The sequence below is a fragment of the Exophiala viscosa genome (assembly GCF_022695815.1).
Source record: "Exophiala viscosa unplaced genomic scaffold EDD37scaffold_1, whole genome shotgun sequence".
NCBI lineage: Eukaryota > Fungi > Ascomycota > Eurotiomycetes > Chaetothyriales > Herpotrichiellaceae > Exophiala > Exophiala viscosa.
Window position 1 is genome coordinate 1,368,553 of NW_026944353.1, and position 20,205 is coordinate 1,388,757.

General features: G+C 51.1%; 7 protein-coding genes across 7 annotated transcripts; 4 read left to right on the forward strand and 3 right to left on the reverse strand.

Annotated features, from left to right (window-relative positions):
* Positions 1-294: 294 nt before the first annotated feature.
* Positions 295-3,739, forward strand: EDD37DRAFT_655217 (armadillo-type protein; the record flags this gene model as incomplete). The annotated part of the gene is made up of 2 exons (XM_062818746.1): positions 295-2,666; positions 2,857-3,739. The coding sequence occupies 2 exons, from the start codon at positions 295-297 to the stop codon at positions 3,737-3,739; spliced, it is 3,255 nt and encodes a 1,084-aa protein (XP_062674757.1).
* A 5,891-nt stretch (positions 3,740-9,630) lies between these two features.
* EDD37DRAFT_603786 (Ca2+:H+ antiporter) lies at positions 9,631-11,588 on the forward strand (the record flags this gene model as incomplete). Its single annotated transcript, XM_062814682.1, has 3 exons — positions 9,631-9,634; positions 9,690-10,282; positions 10,347-11,588. The coding sequence occupies 3 exons, from the start codon at positions 9,631-9,633 to the stop codon at positions 11,586-11,588; spliced, it is 1,839 nt and encodes a 612-aa protein (XP_062674758.1).
* A 189-nt stretch (positions 11,589-11,777) lies between these two features.
* EDD37DRAFT_603787 (uncharacterized protein) lies at positions 11,778-12,338 on the reverse strand (the record flags this gene model as incomplete). The annotated part of the gene is made up of 3 exons (XM_062814683.1): positions 11,778-11,815; positions 11,902-11,974; positions 12,063-12,338. 3 exons carry the CDS (start codon positions 12,336-12,338, stop codon positions 11,778-11,780), a joined length of 387 nt encoding a protein of 128 aa, XP_062674759.1.
* Positions 12,339-12,937: 599 nt separating this feature from the next.
* Positions 12,938-13,563, forward strand: EDD37DRAFT_24332 (RmlC-like cupin domain-containing protein). The gene has a single exon (XM_062810609.1). It carries the CDS (start codon positions 13,103-13,105, stop codon positions 13,496-13,498), a length of 396 nt encoding a protein of 131 aa, XP_062674760.1. The 5' UTR covers positions 12,938-13,102; the 3' UTR covers positions 13,499-13,563.
* On the reverse strand, positions 13,564-14,923 carry EDD37DRAFT_24333 (transposase). The gene has a single exon (XM_062810610.1). It carries the CDS (start codon positions 14,555-14,557, stop codon positions 13,628-13,630), a length of 930 nt encoding a protein of 309 aa, XP_062674761.1. The 5' UTR covers positions 14,558-14,923; the 3' UTR covers positions 13,564-13,627.
* Positions 14,924-14,938: 15 nt separating this feature from the next.
* Positions 14,939-17,421, forward strand: EDD37DRAFT_559453 (IdgA domain-containing protein; the record flags this gene model as incomplete). Its single annotated transcript, XM_062813792.1, has 3 exons — positions 14,939-15,119; positions 15,176-16,058; positions 16,116-17,421. 3 exons carry the CDS (start codon positions 14,939-14,941, stop codon positions 17,419-17,421), a joined length of 2,370 nt encoding a protein of 789 aa, XP_062674762.1.
* Positions 17,422-19,197: 1,776 nt separating this feature from the next.
* Positions 19,198-20,066, reverse strand: EDD37DRAFT_655219 (acetoin dehydrogenase; the record flags this gene model as incomplete). The annotated part of the gene is made up of 2 exons (XM_062818747.1): positions 19,198-19,963; positions 20,023-20,066. 2 exons carry the CDS (start codon positions 20,064-20,066, stop codon positions 19,198-19,200), a joined length of 810 nt encoding a protein of 269 aa, XP_062674763.1.
* Positions 20,067-20,205: the final 139 nt, after the last annotated feature.

Here is a 20,205-nt window from a genome sequence, read left to right on the forward strand (position 1 = left end):
ACCTGCCCCTCAGCATAGGATGATGTCGGCGAATCGGCTAGTTGAGTTGAAGCCTAAACATTTTTTTTCTTGTAACCTGGCGTGGACTGCGCTACAATCACAAAATTCATTTTCTAAAACTCTGTCAGTTCATCGATACACTTGGATTGTCTCAGTTAGGGAACAGTGAGCCCTTATTATCCCTCGATTATTGTGCTGCTTTGCCTTTCATAGCGTTTCCAGCGTGTGACCTTTCTACTATCCTTGATACGCAACCAAATCCCTCGCGCTGCACAGCGGTGTGCCTGATCCGACATGGATCAACAAAGATTTCTTCAGCAGCTGGCCATTGTCCTCGACCCGAAGAAGGGTGATGTCAAGTCAGCCACAAACGTGCTGCAAAATGAATACTACAAGAATCCACAATCGCTACTATTCCTCATTCAACTTATAATCTCGCACGATAGCACTGAGCTGAAACAACTCGCCGCTACTCAGGCTCGACCTCTAGTCTCCAAATACTGGACAAAGACCCCCAGTGAGCAACGACAGCATGCAAGAAGCCAGCTGTTTCAAGCTACTCTCTCCGAATCCTCACCCCTCGTCCGACATGCGGCATCACGACTTATCAGCTCTATTGCCAAGGTCGACCTCGAGGATGGCGAATGGCCTGAACTCCCCGGCATGCTGCAACAAGCTGCCACGAGCTCAAAAGCCGAAGAGCGCGCTGTTGGCGTGTATGTCCTATATAGCGTCCTTGAAACAATGGGGGATGGTTTCACTTCCAAATTCAAAGAGTTGTTTGCGCTATTCAGCAAGACCATCAAAGATCCGGAGAGCCTCGAAGTCAGAGTCAACACCATGCTGGCCATTTCAAAAATGGCCCTCGTGATTGACGCCGACGAAGATCAAGCCTCGATCAAGGCCTTTCAAAACATATTTCCCTCAATGGTCGCGGTACTGAAAGATACGATTGCATCGGGCAAGGAAGAGCAGGTCATGCTGACTTTTGAGGTCTTCAACACACTCCTCACTGCTGAGTATCAATTGATGTCGAAACATTTCCAAGAACTGGTGGCCTTCATGAACGAGATTGCTACGAACACAGACATGTCCGACGAGACGAGGACTCAGGCGATCAGTTTCTTGATGCAGTGTGTCATTTACAGACGGTTGCGCGTTCAAGGAGCAAAGATGGGCGCCCCGTTGACCAAAAGTATGCTGCAAATCGTCACGGAAATCGACGATGCTTCAGCTGATGACGACGATATCACACCTGCTCGGTCAGCGCTTGGGTTGATTGATACAATGGCCCAGACCCTTCCTGCCAGTCAAGTGGTGGTTCCCTTGCTTGATGCTCTTCCTCAATATTCCAAGAGCGCCGATCCCAAACATCGTCAAGCTGGTATTTTGGCACTTGGGATGGCTGTCGAAGGTGCTCCTGACTTCATCAGCACACAATTGAGCACAGTTCTGCCCATCCTGTTCGCTCTGCTGGAAGACTCCGAGGTCACAGTCCGCCAAGCTGCGCTGCAGACCACTGCTAGACTGGCTGATGACCTTCCTGAGGATATCACCAAACAGCACGAGAAGCTCATGCCTTTGCTCACGAAGAACCTTACCGCCGCCATGGCTGCCTACAAGGGTGAGGAGGAAGGTCCTACTGTTGACATCATGAAATCCGCTACAAGCGCAGTGGATGCTGTCGTCGACGGCATGGACGCCAACGACGCGGTGCAATACCTCGAGACATTGGCACCCCTGCTGCAGAAATTGTTCAAACACCCCGACTTCAAGATCAAGGCTTTGGCAGCTGGCGCTCTTGGATCACTGGCCTCAACCGTGGAAGCTCCGTTTTTGCCCTACCTCGGCGATTCTATGAATGCTTTGCAGGAGTTCATCACCAAGAAAGAGAGTGAAGAAGAGCTTGACCTGCGAGCCAGCTGCACCGATGCAATGGGTGAGATGGCCGTCGCCGTAGGTGCTGCAGAGTTCAAGGACTACGTGCGACCATTGATGCACACTAGCGAAGAAGCCCTGCAACTTGACCACTCCAGGCTCAAGGAGAGCGTGTACATCCTCTGGGGCTCACTGGCTAAAGTCTATGAAGAAGACTTCGCTCCATTCCTTGGCGGCGTCGTACAGGGTCTGTTCGCATGCATCGACCAAGAAGAAGCCGACCTGGAGGTGGCTCTTGGAGATAGCGCCAAAGATCTGCTTGGAAAGGAGGTCACCATCGCCGGACAAAAGGTTAAGGTCGCAGCTGCTGATAGTGATGACGAGCCTGAAGATGGAACTATCGAAGACGTCGACATTGATGGTGAAGATGACGATGACTGGGGTGACCTTGCCACCGTTACACCAATCGCCCTGGAGAAAGAGATCGCCATCGAAGTCATTGGCGACGTTGTGGCAAACTCGAAGACGGCTTATCTCCCATACTTCGAGAAGACCATCGAGAAGTTACTCCCATTGGCTGAGCACAGCTATGAGAACGTTCGAAAAGCTACTGTCAGTACCTTACACCGGGCATACGCTGCTCTCTACGAGGTATCGGAGGAGACTGGCCAGCTTCAGAAGTGGAAGCCTGGACTCCCACTTCAGGTCGAGCCAACACCAGAGTTGAAGAAACTCGGAGAAATTCTGATGGCCACGACACTGAACGTCTGGACCGAAGAGGATGACACGTAAGTCCATTGCCTTGCCGAATCCGAGCACGCACTATTATGATGAGTTTACTTCGTTAATCCCAGCTCACTCCGACACGGAAAATCCGTGGATGAAGCGAAAACGATCTTCAACCCTCTGAATATGCCTTCCCCTACTTGCATTGTCACATTATTGTTCAAACTGTATCAGTACTGACATCAAGAACAGTGCCACAGTCTCTGAAATTTCGAAATGTCTTTCCGAAAACCTCAAGCTGACCGGCCCCTCTCTGCTTTCCTACAATGATTGCCTATCCCGGATCGTGCAGACGGTGACAGAGCTCATCACCAAGAAGCATGCATGCCAAATGGACATGGATGAGGTTGACGAGGAAGATATGGAATCTACAGAACTGGAATGGCTTGTGGTTGACAGTGCAATGGATGTCATCTCCGGGCTCGCTGCGGCTCTAGGTCCCAGCTTTGGAGAACTGTGGAAGATTTTCGAGAAACAAGTCCTCAAATACGCCAGTGGAGGCGAGTCCCTAGGCCGAGCATCCGCCTGTGGCGTGCTCGCTGAGATCATCACCGGCATGGAAGGCTCTGTCACCCCATTCACTGCGCAGATGATGAACGTGCTCCTCAAACGCCTGGGCGACGAGGACGCTCAGACAAAGTCCAACGCCGCCTACGCTGTCGGCAGGCTTGTCGAGAAGTCTAACGATGACGCCACCGTGCTCAAAGCCTACCCTCAGATCCTCCAGAAACTCGAGTCAATTTTGCACATCACCGAGGCTCGGTGTACCGACAACGCCGCGGGCTGTCTTTCCCGCTTGATCCTCAAGCACAAGGACAAGGTGCCCGTAGCACAAGTCCTGCCTGCGCTAATCGACAGTGGCATCCTGCCTCTGAAGGAAGACTACCAGGAGAATGAGCCCGTCTGGACAATGATCGTCCAGCTATATCGCCAACAGGACCCTACTGTCCAGCAACTCACGCCCAAGCTTGCGCCCATCATGCTGAGTTTGCTCGGCGAGCCGGAGGACCAGTTGACCGACGAAGTCCGTGAACAGCTCCAGGCTCTGGTCGAGCATTTGAAGAGCATGCATTGATCGCTTCAATGTTAACAACATATGAGAATCACCCAAGATGATATGATACATCATTTGACCTCGTTCGGATTCAGGCTGGATGTAATGAGCTCATGGCCATTCGAAGAAAGGAACATAGACGGAGATACAATGACTTGAACAATTTTGCAAGTTGCCACAGCATATCATGAGTCATGTGGTTGCAAAGGCGAGGTATGGACGTGAGTAGGGCTTGAAAATGGGTTGGCTCATCGCTCACCTGCCCTCGTGTTCAACTCACCAGAAGAGAAGGGTTTTCGTGCCCCAGTGCAGGCTGCACATCGCTCGGGCGCAGCACTTCATGAGACCCTCATGCATGATGAGCGGCGAGCCAATACTTGCGTCTATGACGACTCAGCATTGGCTATATGGATGGGTCTGTCATAAAATCCTACCCCTGGCCCACCTTGCTGCCTGGCACGCAGGCTATCATTGCGACGCATTTCAGATCTGGATTGAAGTGAGTCAGGATGGGACAGGGTCAGTCTCAGGCCCACGAAGAACTGCAAGACTTGTGGAATACGACGTATGATAAGTTTTCGTCTTGACGACAGGCATGTCGATTGTTCAGGAGGGCGTAATGAAATAGACGGTCTCTACTAGCCGCGTTTCTCTGTTCGTTCGGTACTGATAGCTTTCCATACCACGGCTCAGTGCCATTTCGATGATCTACATCGTATTGATGCTTAACAATACATCATGTGGAATCTGAGATTCAGCTTATTTGACAGAACGAAAACCCAAACGCCAAAGTCGTAGTTTCCTGCCTGGCACTCTGCCCAGTCTTTCGTATCTCATGTTCTCCCGTACTGTTGCGCTATATCGTTCTGTGGGTATCATTCTGGTAACTTTCAAACTCTTCAAGCAAACTCAAGGCGTCCCTTTGCACAAATGAAATCCAACTCCAATAGTATCTCCTTGCATTTGTATAGTTGAGAAAAGCAATATCGCCAGCGGTAGATGCAGAACTGAGATGCAAGAGGCTGATGAACGCGATCCGAACACTGCTGTCGCTTGGGCACGCTGATCTACGCAATCATTGCCTCCTCATGACCAGGTATACCTTTGTCATCTTTCGTTGCCTCCAAGCATGTTGGTAAACGGCCATGAAAGGTATCGCGAGAAATGCAAAATGACAATATTGTTCAAACCCCTCCGACTTTTGACATTTGCTGTGTCCGATCCGGCTCAGTCCTGACCCACGATGCTGAAGCCAAGGCTGACTGCAGTGATACTGGACCTGTGACTTTGTGGTTTTCTTTGGTTGTTTTTTCTTCTTTCCGTGAGGACACCCCCTTTTACAATGTTTTTGTGTTCTTCCGAATTTGCTAAGTATGGGCTTTGGGTCTTGGCTCGCGTCTCTCACAGGACACTGGTCCTCGAAGTCGAAAGGTGAATGGCGAGATGAGAAGGCAAGGAATCAACAAGTACTAGCCATCAGCGAGCAACAGAAAGCAAGAGTGGCGCCAATGAAAGCAATGCAGGGAGCCGAATAGCAAACAATAATTGCAAACTCCACCACCAACACGGCCCCATGCTAGGCAACCAAGCAGGATGAGATAGATAGCGAACCCGAACAACGCACGCACAATTGGTCGACAATAACACCGCAGAGACGCTCTGATGTGTTTGTTGTGGTTGACTTGAAGGGTCGGGCACCATCAGCTGCTGTGCACCAATGCAGATTGATACTGCTGGGACACGATACTGAACATAATTTGCCTCCGTCGCATGCTGAGATGTCAATCAGGTGCACTTCAACACAGCTTCAAGGGAGAGTTCGTTTCGCACTTGGTCAGCAGTGCTCCTCCACATGTCGACCGAGTCGAGTAAGCGGTATGAGGGTTCCTACTTCCGACTTGCTTCTCACGGATTTGTAGCCGTTGGTGCCCGCCCAAGTTTTGCGCGGTTTATTTAGCGATCTCACCAGCATTGTGAACCACTCGCAAGGATGGATTCACCCTGACAATGCTGACATCCTGGCCGAATCATCATCGGTGCAAGCAGCATACAAGTTGCGCGGGCCTCCACAGGAGAAGTATAGATTTCTTGTACAGCCTGATGCTCCGGATGTAGTGGGTTACACCTCGCAGTAATGATCTGCTGGCCTCCACACGGCGACGAGTACCCATGGAGGCGCGCATCGCTTGGAAGAAGTGGCGCTATAAGGGCCGTAAAGCACTCGTAAAGGATGGGCCAGGTGATGGCGATTTAAGGGTGAGAGCTTGCCTGATGTCACCTAGTGCAAGCCTAGATAGGCTTAACCCACATCCTTGTCAGAGGGCAGGCGCCTTAGGCTATTGGCCTTGGAAACCTTCAAGGTGTGCCATGACAACAGCTTGCAGCCTTCGGGCGTCGCGGCCTGCAGTTTGGTGTAAGTGGGCGTGCAAAGGAGGAAGGTCGCATTTATTGCGGTCGAACAGCAATAATAAATAGAGGACAGCCCCTCAGCCGCGTCTTGGTCGTGTATGTTGGTTTTCTTCTCCCCTCTTTCATGCCACAACACACATCTGTCCTGTATGTTTCTCGACACGCAGCCTCGACGCAATTTTTGAGCAAGTCTTCTTGACCATGTTGCTTCATTCCAGCTCTGTCGATCTTGCAGCAGCTGGGAAAGAAGAATTTTGGGGCCCGGAATCTTCAGTCTGCTAACTCAGGAAGCTTCAAACGGGTGGTCAGACACAGACTGACGCTCATGAGATTATCGCCGTGACCGGAAGTGTTATATCGATGTCTTGCGACAAGGCTGGCCTTCGAATGCTGTTCTCATGCACCGTTCATGGTTGCCTTTTTCCAACCTCTTTCGGATGGCTTGATGACTTGCACGTGATCGAGTGGTTCGAAAGCCATCTCGCCGGATAATATCGGATATCTGCGGAGGGTGCGTGGCTGCCTGGCTTGCGAAGTGAAGCCACATGACTGGCATGCTGCATGAGTTGTTGATATCGTGGTGAGGAAGGTGAATGGAACAGGACTCTTCTGAAAGGAGTGTCACTGAAATGAAGTTGAAAGGTCCCGGGAGTACGGCGTGAGCTGACTTGGTAGGTATTGCTGCTTCGTTGTGTCGTCACCTGGAGTTGGACAAAGGAAACCGAAAGGAATGTGTTGTCACTGATACTATTAGTCCTTATCGTCTCTTACATGCCTGCTGCATGCTTGCTGACCTAGAAGGAAAAGCTTGCCCCATCCTCCCACCTTCGTCGACCTCACCATCGAGGGCCATCTCCACGCTTTTGCAAATCGTCGAGGATACAAGCCAGCTCTTGTGTCAACAACCGTCTCCGCTCGTTCGACGGCATGAGAAATGCATCCTCGCGATGTAGTGGGTATTGTTGCTCCCTCCTTTGTATGGCAGGGCCCTGCACGTCTTGGGGTGTGGTAGGTGTGGTAGGTGTCGAAGTGGAGGAGTTAGAGGATGAAGACGAGGTACTGGTAATGGAGCAAGAGGAGGTTCGGCCTGACTCAGAGGCGCTGCTCTGTGAAGGACTATTGTGGTGCAATGTCAGCGTTCACTTCACTAGACATCACATCTCGACGTCCCAGCGATTCTTTGGTACACAGAGGGGCTGCAGCGACCATTCTCATCGCGGCTCGAGATCGAGCACTGTCTGAGCAGAAGCGTGAAGTCATTGCCCACTGTTGCGTGTCAAGCATTCCAGAAGCATTCCAGTCGTCAGTTGAACAATTCAGCGCCGAGTGGATGGCCACCCTGGATGCCTGCAGTATCTACCCGATGGCTTGTGCATCCCGCATGTCACTTGCGGAGAAGGACCCTCATATACTAGAGTAGGAAGGCATTATGCAAAAAAGCAATACGTACTTCATTTCTTTGGGCGTTGCGAGCCAAAATGTGGTGAATGCTTTGCGTAGTCAGAGGTATCTCTCTGTTTTCTTGTGAGAGGGATTTGAAGATGTGGTACGCCGGGAAATCGTAGAGGAGATGACTAGTATGAGTGGGATCTCTTGAATAATGTAAGGGACTGAACATAAATTATTGTTGGTGGAAAATTGTTGTCGTTGTTTTCTATATTTTGTATGGCGGTGCCTCTGGGAAATCGGGATGGAAAGCGAGAGGAAGCGCAGGAGTAAGCTTGCGACGTGGGAGGGGAATGCGAGGATTCGGGGGGGGAGCGACACGGCCACCCTCAAAAAACCAATTGATGACTTCGCCCGGGCATCTTCTTGCTCTTCTGCCAGTCTCGTTGGGATACTCTTGGTCTGACATTGACCAAAGGTCCTTGATTGGTACCTCTACTCTCAATTTTGCTTGAAAGAAAGATACCGCTGGTCACATCTTCGTATATTGTTACATTTTGACCACTGCCTCTCTTATGGTCAGACGAATCTGCAGCTTCTTGTCCTTCACAACTGACCAGCCGGCAAGACTCTAACGTCTGAGGTGATTGAAAGTCGGCAATCTTGAAGAGTTATGTCTCCTGGCTACACGTGGGATGATCCCCTCGACGATCATTGGGGAACTGTGGAGGATTGACAGTTTACCAATCCACAAGCCCAAGGCAGACCTATGATCTCATTTTCGCAAAGACTTCTGAGGCCGCTCGCTCACACAAGTGAACAGTACAGTACCTGTCCTTACCTATAATTTTGAGCCGCATAAAACCCCCACTGGTTGTCATGTGGCCCATCAAGTCGCCAATTCCGCAGTTGCACATTGGTGTACTGACCATCTCCAGACATGCAAATTGATCCTGATAGCTTTCTTGAACTCGCATCACAAACACATTGTTGAACACTTCGGACGTGAGACAGATACGAGTGTATCCGCGTGGCCGCACAGACGTTGGTCACAATGCATTGATGCAGATTTGTACCTGTGCCGTATCAGTATCGGTATCGATAAAGGATAACATTTAGGCGAGGTCGCACCCCAGACTGTTCAAAAGACGGACCCTAGATCGCTATCGTCGAGCCCGAGGCGCCCTTCCAGGCACCGAGGCCACGCTTACACCCTGAAACTTTCCATCAATTCTGGCGTGCATCCCCAAGCCTGTGCCAAAGACTATGCTAACCGTGATCATCGTCTCAAACCGTTAGGTAGTACAGTATCTTCTGCAGACAGTGCCAAAGAGTGACAATCTCGAATTAGCATATCCTCTTGAACCCCGGGAAACTCGCTCGCCAAACGGTGATAGACTTGTTGAGATGAAGATAAATGATTGCGCAAAGACGATTGTGCCTCAACCTGTACCTGTCCTCCGACTAAGGTCTGCAGCTTCTCCGTTTTAGAATGGTAGCAGCACATTCCTTACCACTTTTCTATTCTGTCAGTCTGCACAAATCCCTGTGAACACTTTGGCAGATCATCCTCATGCAGTACAACTCATCTCAAGTCCCCAAGGAACCAGAATAACATCGTGGGCCTGTTTACACCGAGGATTTTTGAACGCTCAAATATGTACATTGCCTGTGACCCTGATTGCGACTTTTCACCCGATGGAGAAGATTGTTTAGGAATGACGGCATACTATGGTAGATCATCCCGACGCGGTTCGCGCCACGCAGAGGACATCCCGTTTCTGTGGCTCACGGCGACTTAAAGTGGTTTCTGCAGTGGCGCTCATACGTGGCTTGATAACGGAGATGCCCTAATTTATTACTTGCGTCAGCTTTTCTGGGCAGAGTCATTGCCAAGCACGTGCCAAGCTTAACCTCATCCAGTTTCTTGTTTTGCCTGCATGTCCTCCGCGCTCTAGATCCGCCGACTCTCTTTTGTTATTAACGGGCCATCTAATCTATTCAATACCACTACTAACCACACCACCTTTTCACGACTTCCCTAGCCCCAGTGCTCTCCGACCCGAGTATAGCTTATTGATCAAAATGCAACTGTTCAGAAATTTCGCTCAATAACAATGCGTAAGCACCTCTGTCCTGTAGACGCATATTGGTGCGTCTGACTGACTCTATCCAGATCGAGTCCGGGCTTGGGCACACTCGTCTGCCCACCAAAACAAATTCAATCCCTGGTCAGCAGATGGCCGCAAGACTTCTGTCCTCTCACAAAATGGCCAGCCAAGTGATGAAGAAAAGCCCAAGAAATCCCTCTGGACTCGGTTCTACGACAACTTCAAAACAGCACTCTTCCACAGCTGGGTCAATGTTCTCCTAATATTTGTACCTGTTGGTATAGCAGTCCACTTTGCGAATATCAACCCGAACGTCGTCTTCGCCTTGAATGCGATTGCTATCATTCCCTTGGCAGGTCTCTTGACTTTCGCCACCGAAAGCGTGGCTCATCGACTTGGACCAACCCTAGGCGCCTTGCTGAATGTGAGCTTTGGAAATGCTGTCGAATTGATCATCTTTATCGTCGCTCTGGTCAAAAATGAGATCCGCATTGTTCAAGCATCACTTATTGGTTCTCTTTTGGCAAATCTGCTGCTCATTCTTGGGATGGCGTTCCTTATTGGGGGCCTTGAGTATCGAGAGCAGATATATGACAGCACCGTCACTCAAATGTCGGCTTGTTTACTGGCCTTGGCAGTATTGAGTTTGCTCATCCCGGTATGTTGTTCCTCTTCCCCCACGTTCCTTACTCTTCCTGCTAACGTGGTAATCGTGATGGTAGACAGCTTTCCATGCGTCTTTCAGTGATACTGATGCTGCGGACAAAGCAGTCGTCAAACTCAGTCGCGGTACTTCGGTCATTCTTCTGGTTATCTACTTTCTCTACCTGCTTTTCCAGCTCAAATCGCATGCGTACCTATATCAAGGAACACCGCAAAACATCATAGACGAAGAAGCAGCCCCTGGCTTTCTGGCACGGTTTGATTCTACGAGCTCCTCGTCTGCGTCCTCACGAAACTCTACCGCTAGCACCGGATCCAGTCGTCGAGTGCGCAAGAGACTACGGGCGAAGCTTGGAATGAAACGTAGGGCAAAAATAGAAGTCGAGCCCGAAGCAGAGACCGAGCAGACCGGGCAGATTGAACGGCCAGAACAAGCAGGCGCGCTCTCTACGGTCATTTTGGAAGAAAAGACAGCTGAACCAGAGCAGATGGCACCTTCCACAACGGCTCCTAATGCCGTGACGGCAACTTCGCAGGCGCCCGCAGCCAAAACAAAGGCACCCCTTGGCCCTCGGGGCTTGTCGTTCCGAACCCCTCCAGTATTCCGTGCCTCGACAAATCCACCAGGAGGACAATTGCCTGCGGACGCTCAACAGGACCCTCTGCGACGCCATAGATCCGATCCTGACCGTCGCATTCCAGGTTCAGGCCCCAGTCGGGGCAACACCGGAGCTTCAAAAGCTTCGAGACATACCATCCCCAAGACTGCAGAGGCTGAAGCGGACGACGAACCGCCTATGAGTCAGATGGCGTCAATCGGTCTCCTACTTGTATCGACAGTTCTGGTTGCTCTTTGTGCCGAGTTTTTGGTCGGTAGTATCAACCATTTGGTGCAGAGTTCACCTCTGTCGGAAGCATTCGTTGGACTGATCATTCTGCCGATTGTTGGCAATGCCGCAGAGCATGTCACGGCGGTTACCGTGGCGGCAAAAAACAAGCTTGATCTTGCATTGGGTGTCTCACTGGGATCATCCATCCAGATTGCGCTGTTCGTTACCCCAATCGTCGTCTTACTCGGGTGGATCCTTAACAAAGATATGTCGCTCTACTTCAGCTTGTTTGAAGTAGCGGCATTGTTCGTGTCAACCTTCATTGTCAACTTCCTTGTGCTTGATGGAAGGAGCAATTATCTGGAAGGCGCACTGTTATGTGCTTGCTATATCATCATTGCGGTCGGAGCATACTTTTTCCCAGACTCCCAGCAGCAGAGCCTGTCTACAAGTGGACCGTCAAGTTCCTAATAAGCCTGTGTCATTGGCGGGCCAAATTTGTATATATGTGTCTCTGCAGCCAGCAAACACAATTATATCATCTTAATTATTCCCCAATTTCGCGTCAACTCTGCTGCCTTCCACGCGAGAGTCCCTATCTGTGTTGGCGACGTGGTCCTTGCAGAGCCGTCGTGCATGCTCAAAACACTTGCAGACGTCTCAATGGGTGGGAATGAGATCAAAGTGCTGGATTTGACCTGTGCCACAAGGAGCGTTACAACAACATTGGCTGCACCACATCTCCGCCAGGATTGCTTAATCTTGGAAACTCGGTGAAACTTACGATGACGATTGGGATCCCTGATCGACGCAAGGGCTTTGACATAGTCTCCAAACCACGTTTGAGTTTCGAGGTTCTGGAGTGGTTAAGGGTCAAGTCAGTGGAAGGTCACAAAACAGCCAATCTGTCAATTCGCCGAGATGATGAAGAGTGGAAGTACTGACATCTCGAAACCAAGCGCTATCCTTGGTCCAGCCGTGCAGGACTCGCAAATGGCCCCTATCAGTCGGATGTACCGAGACCTCGCAGAAGAGGCACTCCTTATACTCGCGGATCTTACGGGCTGTGGGAGTGATGAGTTTTATGAAGTCATCAACCTTCGACGGGTCGACGAAGACGTTCATGCTTATGAGGGTGCCGTCGGGCCCTTTGGACTCAAGGAAGTGCTCGATTGGCACAGAGTTGCGATGCTCTAAGACCTGGCCTGATGCTTGCGCCATTGTGATAGACTTGTCGCAGAATGAGAGGCGTCGGGGTGTTAAGAACTAGGAAGTGACTTGTGCTAGAGGATGAAGATGTAGAGAAGTCTTGTCTTATTTGAGAGGGAGAGATTCGTCCTTTTATAAGGAAAGCTGCTCCATCCCAAGTCCTCAACATCAGGATAGCAAAGTGATAGGGCTATGGTGTTCGACTATCGAGGGCTCTGATAGACCGAAAAGGGAAAGCGTTTAAACAGGACTTGTATGCTAACATAAAGCTGATCGCGGTAACAGGGGCTTGTCGTCTCGACAAGCCACTCGTACTCGCAAAAGCGGCTGAGGGGCTGAACGACCAGATTTTGTGGCGGAACGCAGTAGAGCTGAAAGAGACCATAGTGGAGGAGCTACGATGGCTAGGTAACTTACAGTGGTTGTTCATCCCTATGGAAAGCACATGAGGCGACCTTTCCGTTCGAAGAAGAAGACGTCCTCACCAGCCGATGAGGATCCTCGAATCAAGAGTTGTGAAGGGAAAATAAAACGATAGAAAGACAGTTTGAAGTTGACGTTGGAGAAGTCGATGTCGGTGACAAACTCCAACGACATCCCCATCTTACCCATCATCGGAGCAGAGCCGAATTGCCGTGATAGTGGGGAGGCGTATAGCATGTCGAGTCCTGACCTTTCCACCTGGCGCTTCCAAGGGTTTTGAAGACATCGAGTGAGCTTCAAGCGGTCATACTAAAATCACCAGACGAAGCAAGTTCAAAATAGCAACATCGGCAATGCCGTCAACCATCATTAAAGACTCGCGAAACCCCGAAAAGCCCAGCGCCAAAGTCACCGCGACTTTCACAGGGGATGTCTGGATGGACCCGATATACCTGGGCAACGGCTGCAATATGAACCACGTCATGTTCCAGCCTTGTGCCCGAACGAATTGGCACACTCACGAAAATGGACAATTGCTCAAGGTCCTGGCTGGATCTGGATGGATCTGCGACAAAGGGGGAGAGCCGAGGCGACTAAACGTCGGTGACATAGTCTGGTGTGATGCCGGAACGACACATTGGCACGGAGGCGATGATGAGACCTATATGCTCCATTTGGCCGTGAGCCACGGGAAGACTGAATGGCACGGGCCAGTCACAGATGAGGAGTACCAAGCAAAGAAGAAATGAGCGTCGCGATTGTTCGAGCTCATGCGGCTATTCCACACTCCAGCCACAGATCTTCAATTGACAGGCATTAGCTTCTCATACCGCATGCTTCCTCATTGCTGGTAAAGCATACAGGCTCGTTGACTTGCCTCAGGTAGCCAGCTTGCTCACATTATCAGCAGGTACTCCCGAGCGCCTCCATACTGTTCTTTTGTCTTCTGGTTCTGGAATTCCAGGCAAGATCTCCCTCAGTAGATCATTGATGTCGAGACCTCTGTCCTTCGCAGCCTGCCACTGTCGTGGATATCCCAGGCTCACTTCCTCGAATCGTACTCCGTCAATCCAGTCAGTCCTCCGGACATGAAGATGCCCAGTCACCACGACTTTCGCGTTGAATCTCGTGTGCCAGTCTTCCGTCTTCTTCGTCCCGCACCACAGACTGAACCTCGGGATACTCGGTATCGTGATCAAGTCCTCACGCAGTGGCCAGTGATTGATGATGATCAACGGAATGTTTCTTTCGGCGGCTTGCTTGAGGCGTTCCTCCGTCTTAATCACGAGCTGTTCACACCAGTCGTCCCGCGACTCGTAAGGATCTGGATGCAGCAGCGCTTCGTCGGTAGCGTAGACGTTCTCTTCCATGGCCCAGTCAAGGGCATTCTCCCTTGTTACATGGGAAGGTCTGAAACTGTAGTCATACAATGTGAAGATGGGACAAATAAGGCAGGGTCCTCCTTCTCCATCCCACTTGACGAATTCATCCTCTGGGGTGATGACGCCGTGTTCGTTGGCGACCCTTAGACACTCTCGATACTTGAACTCTCCCTTAAGTTCATGGTCCAACTCCTCATCTTCGGCCTTGTTACCTGGCAAAGTGTACAATTCGTGGTTTCCCGGGACCCAGAAGACTTGTTTGAAGAGCCTCGTGGTGACTTCGAAGGCTTCTTGCAGATGTTCAATTCGTTCACCCACATCTCCGCAAATGATCAAGCTGTCGTCTGGATGAGCCTTCAGTTCACTCAGAGCTTCCTTGTTCTGCTTATAAGTGATATGCAGATCAGAGATTGCGTAAAGACGCATATCTGTCGCAGCAAGGGGGTGTCTTGTCGGAAGGACACCGTCACGACAAGTCGTCTTGTCAGACGAGTCTTAGCAGACCGCTAGAACTTCCATGTATATGCGAGTGAGCGTGCGGTGCATTCATAGGAAATCTGGTCCTCTATGACGCGGCCGTAGTTTGTTTGATATCTTCAACAGCCCCAATATATGTCAGTCCTCTTCAGATAATATGGGGAGTTTTCGGGCCGTCATCAAAAGGATCATGTTGTGACCAGTTGAGATAGTTGCTTGCAGAAACAAGGCTGTGATAGCGATCGGCCATGGAATTTCGTTGATCCGGCGCTGCGTCAAACACGTCGAACAGATTCCCCCTCGATTGCGACCTTCGCTATTGCGCTGGTGATGGCGTTATCTACGAGATGGACTCCCAGGAGTCTTCATATTCCGGCCCTGCAGCCAACCTACACTTGCCGCCGTTGTCTGTCCGGCAGAGAAAGGCTTCTCCGTGTGTCCGAAGAAGTCCAAGATGCTCTCGCGACTGGCAAACCGGTCGTCGCGTTGGAGACCACGATCTATACCCACGGTAAACGATCAGCCTAGAGCCTTCCTGCCCATTGTATCGAGGCTCATCTTCATCAGGCTTTCCCTACCCCGAAAATGTCGCTTTGTCCTCCCACCTCGAATCTCTAGTCCGCGTTAATGGCGGTGTGCCAGCCACTATTGGAATTCTTGATGGCATTGCTCGTGTGGGCATGCAAGCTGAAGAACTGATACAGCTTGTTTCTACGGCTGGTAATGAGAATACTTGGAAGATATCGAGGCGAGATCTGGGCTTCATTGGTGGCTTCGGCCTGAGAGGGCAAAAGCTCAATGGAGGAACTACAATTGCCGGGACAATGATCCTTGCGCATCTTGCGGGCATCAAGATATTCGCAACTGGAGGCTTGGGAGGCGTCCATCGGGGAGGTGAAAACAGCATGGATATCTCAGCAGACTTGACAGAGCTGGGAAGAACGCCTGTCACCGTGATCAGTTCTGGATGCAAATCTTTCCTAGATATCCCACGAACACTGGAATACCTGGAGACACAGGGTGTCGGTGTTGGCACTTTTGCGGACGGGAGGACGGGCACTGTCGATTTTCCCGCCTTCTTCTCGCGCGACAGCGGCGTCAAAAGCCCGAGGACCATCTTCGATGAAGCCGATGCAGCAGCTCTCGTCTATGCTCAGTCCAATTTTCCCATTCAGTCTGGCCTGTTGTTCGCGAATCCCGTGCCGGAATCTTCGGCAATGGCGAAGGACGAAATTGACGGAATCATCGCCCAAGCAGTTGCAGAGGCTGAGGAGAAAGGTATTGGTGGAAGCGCCAACACGCCTTACATCCTGAGAAGGATCAGAGAATTGAGTAATGGCGCAAGCGTGAAAGCAAACGAGGCCCTCATTGAGGCGAACGTCGCGCGCGGCACCAAGGTGGCAGTCGAATTAGCAAAACTCGAACTACGTGAGGGTGCTGCACCACAGCGGTGAGCCATGTCAGACTTGTCGTGTGTACATTGAGACAACATGTTGACAAAGTCCAGAGGAGACGCATCCGTGGTAACGCCATCAGAACTCCCGATCACGACGCAGTCAAGCGGGACCGCTCTGTCAACGCCAGCAGGGGACGCATCCGCGAAGATTAGCTCGGCAGGTCAGCCAGTGGACATCTTGGTGGCTGGGTCACTTGCAAGTGATACAATCTGCGATTACGAACCATTCGACAGACCTTCCACTGCAGTTCCACCAACTTTACATACCTCCAACCCAGCCAAAATATCTCCCTCTGCAGGTGGTGTCGGCAGAAACGTTGCAATGGCCGCTCATTTGGCAGGGGCCAAAGTAGCTTTGGCAAGTGTAGTGGCCGATGACCTCGCCGGATCGTCTCTTCTCGACCATGTTGGAAAAAGCGGCGTCTCTGCTGATCATATCCGGCAGATCCCTGCTGCTGATGGGGCAAGAACAGCACAGTATGTGGCCGTGAATGACACAAGCAAAGACTTGGTGGTTGCTATGGCAGACATGTCAATTCTGGCACGACCAGAGCTTGAGTCCCTGGAGTACTGGACGACTACCATCGGCCAAACCTCCCCAAAATGGGTCATTGCGGATGCCAATTGGTCTCCGGAGATACTTTCGTCAATCTTCAAGGCTGCAAAAGTCCAAGGAGCCATGATTGCATTTGAACCTGTTTCCATTGCGAAAGCTGCGCGCCTCTTCAACAAGAACAACAATGCTATGACAAGCACGAGTGTAGTACCCAATCATACCGTCAGCTTGGCTTCTCCAAACAGTTTAGAGCTTTCAGCTCTCTACAAAGCTGCCACCGATGCGCTGATGTTTGAATCAGAGCGTTGGTGGAAAGTGATTGATAGCTTTGGTCTTTCGGGATCCGGGTCACGGGACCGTTTGGTGTCCATCGCTGGACCCGAATTGGTTGAGGAAGGTATTCCCCAGCAGTGCCTTCAACTTCTGCCTTTCATTCCCAACCTGGTGACGAAGCTGGGCCCCAAGGGCTGTTTGGTGACGAGTCTGCTAAGACATACCGATGAAAGACTAACACGCCCCGAGTACGCGCCTTATATTTTGGGTAGGACTATGTCAGATGCTTCGGAGATCGGCGGCCTATACATGCGACTTATTCCTCCGACGTGCAATGTCTCGCAGGAGGACATTGTGTCGGTGAATGGTGTCGGCGACACAATGCTGGGTGTGATTGTTGCAGGACTTGTGAAAGGCCGTACACTGGACGACGTAATACCGATCGCTCAAGACGCTGCCGTCCTGACTCTGAAATCTCCTGAAGCAGTCTCGCCTGAGGTACGAAGTATACAAGAACGACTCCAATGAAGGACTATGTGCTTCGTGCATTGTGGTACTTGGCCGATATCGACTGTGAATTGCACCAATGGAGGGCACCTGGCAGACTTAGTCAGCAGTCAGCCGCCGCACTTTCCGCTGAACCTCGAGAAGTAACTTTCCAGCAATCCTGTTTATCCTCAACCAACCGTTCTCTTGAGCTTCAGCCTGCCCATTTCAGCCTCGACGCCATTCATAGCGCATCGTCAATGGTATCATGAGGTTGCTCTGCGCCATTGAGTGGATTACCCTGCTATGCGCTTCGACCACTGTTTCCGCTCTCCGCATAGATAGAGACAGCCTTGAGCCGACGGTTTCCGAAAGCACCATCAGGCTGCACAACGTTACAGAATCCACATCTGACATCAATATCTTGCATCAAAGCGACAACACCGCAGCGACCATTGTCCAGCGACAGGTCGTGTGTGCCGATAGTTCAACAAGCTCGTTCTGCGCATCGGGTTATTGCTTCCTGTCATCCACCACCAGCGGCGGTGGCACTTGGGGAACTTGCTGTCCGGCAGGCTGGTCTTTGTGGTTAAACTCGGGCGACTGGTCCAAGCAGAAATGCTGTCCGCCTGGAGTAGCAACAGATCAGTGTGGGAGTGATGCGAGTTCAGAGGCACCAGTACAGCCAACTCAATGTGGGAGTGGAGGAGTGATCTCTGGTTGGGCTTGTGTTTATTCAGCTTCGACGAGTGACAGCATGGCGAGGCAAACGTGGTTACCATGGACACTGATTGCGCTGAGCACTCTCTGGCTGGGCTTTTGCACCCAATGACAAGGGTTCTGCGACCAAGGGACATTGAGGCTATGCGACAATGACTTTTCCAGCAATGATGATTTACGACGTCTGATGACTTCATCTGATAAAGATTCTTATGTAATTCATACTAGCTGTTCATGGTAGTAGTGAAGCCTGAATGAAACGTACCGTGCGGAAGCAGGTGTGCACAACTAATCATTCGTATTATTCTCGACGTTGCTTGACCTCGTGGTGGTGGCGAATGCTCGTTGTTCGGCGACCTCGGGCTCCATCATCACAGACGGTGAGGGCTTATTAGGCTTATTAGCCTGGCTACAGGTGGCAGCGTCCGGAACAGCTTATCTGACCTCTGTTTTTAGTGTCTCCACGGGCTCTAAGATAGCTGCTGCTCACACTCCGACCGATACAATTGTATTATGTATATAAGACTGCTCGAAACTCGACATTTCTTTATTTCTTGCCATAAAAACAGCACGTCATTGATCAGCCTCGGACCCAGCCTTTTAACGCAAAATTCGATCTCGCCCGAGCACGCCGCTTAGGGACATCATTGGAACAAAGAAGCGACACATAAAATAAAAATCCATCCACAGAAACATTTCGCAAGAATGTGCATGAAGAGAACATGTTCCACCTGCCGTATGCACACATAGTCTCTCTAGGTTCAGTGTCTGGCCTGGATACTGACTAGATCTACAGAGAAGGCAACCTGGTTCGGCTGCGGCAAGCACATCCCTTCAGTCATGGACTCGATAGCCGAAGATGACCGCTGCACGTGTAAGCCTACGGTTGAAGTCGACGGCAAGACGTACCCGCCGAAGCAAGGTGAGGGTCATGCTTCGTAGATTACGAAGTGGAAAGCAGGATGGGACGCGGCGATCTACTCTGTACAACGGTACTGTGGCTATTCGAGACAGGGAGGTGGCATCAGACTGAGCATTGACATGTTGATCTCCTCATTGTTATCTTTTTGACAGGACCTTCTTCGAGAGTATCTCAAATCAAGTAAATATGATCCCTCCGTCTATTACAATGGTTTGTCCCGTGATGAACTCGCTGTCCTTTGAGCACAAGAACCCGCCCACCGGATTGCCAACGTCTTCGGGGACACTCACTCTTCCCAGCGCAGTGAGATCGGAACTGTACTTCTTGAGCGATTCGCCTTTGCCACGTCCCTCAATCGCACCCATCTTCTCGTCGATGATGTCCCACATGGCCGTCCCGACGATACCAGGGGCGTACGCGTTGACATTGATCTTATGCTTCGCCATTTCCATGGCGAAGACCTGCGTAAAACCTCGTACCGCCCACTTGGAAGCGCTATAATGCGCGAGCAATGGGAATGGCTTGAACGCGACGATACTTGCTGCTCCGAGGATTTTGTATCCGCTGCTTCCCTCGGGGACGGGTCCCTGGGCAATCATTTGCCGCGCCGCGTGGGTGTAGCAATTCCAGACGCCGAAGAAGTTTACGTTAAACATCTTCTGCACGTCTTCGTCGGAGAGTTCCAGTGCGGGTGCGACCTGTGCAATGCCTGCATTGGCTACCATCACCGTCAACGGGCCCAGCTTATCTACCGTCTCTTTTATCAGGGACTGAACGTCCGTGGAGGAGGATACGTCGGCGACGACGCCAATGGCTGTGCCTGAGCCGTGCTTTTCATTCAGTTCCGAGACGAGCTTGTCGATGCCGGACTGGTTTGCAGAAATGTCGTTTACGCAGACCGCGTAGCCTTCGACTGCCAGGCGGCGGACGATGGCCTCGCCGCTAGGAAGAGTTAGCTGGCTTCTCTTACTGACTTCTAGCGGTTGAGGTGTTGGACTCACATGCCTCGGCTTGAGCCTGTCACGATTGCTGTTCGCTTGACCATGGTGTTGATCTGGCTCTGTTTCTCCTGCTACCGATGTACGACCCGATTTTCTGGCTTTATGGATGATTTTCCTTGTTCACGCTGTCTGTCTCGTGCAGCTTGTGTATGAGTGAATGAGAGGCATCCTGGTCCTCCCACG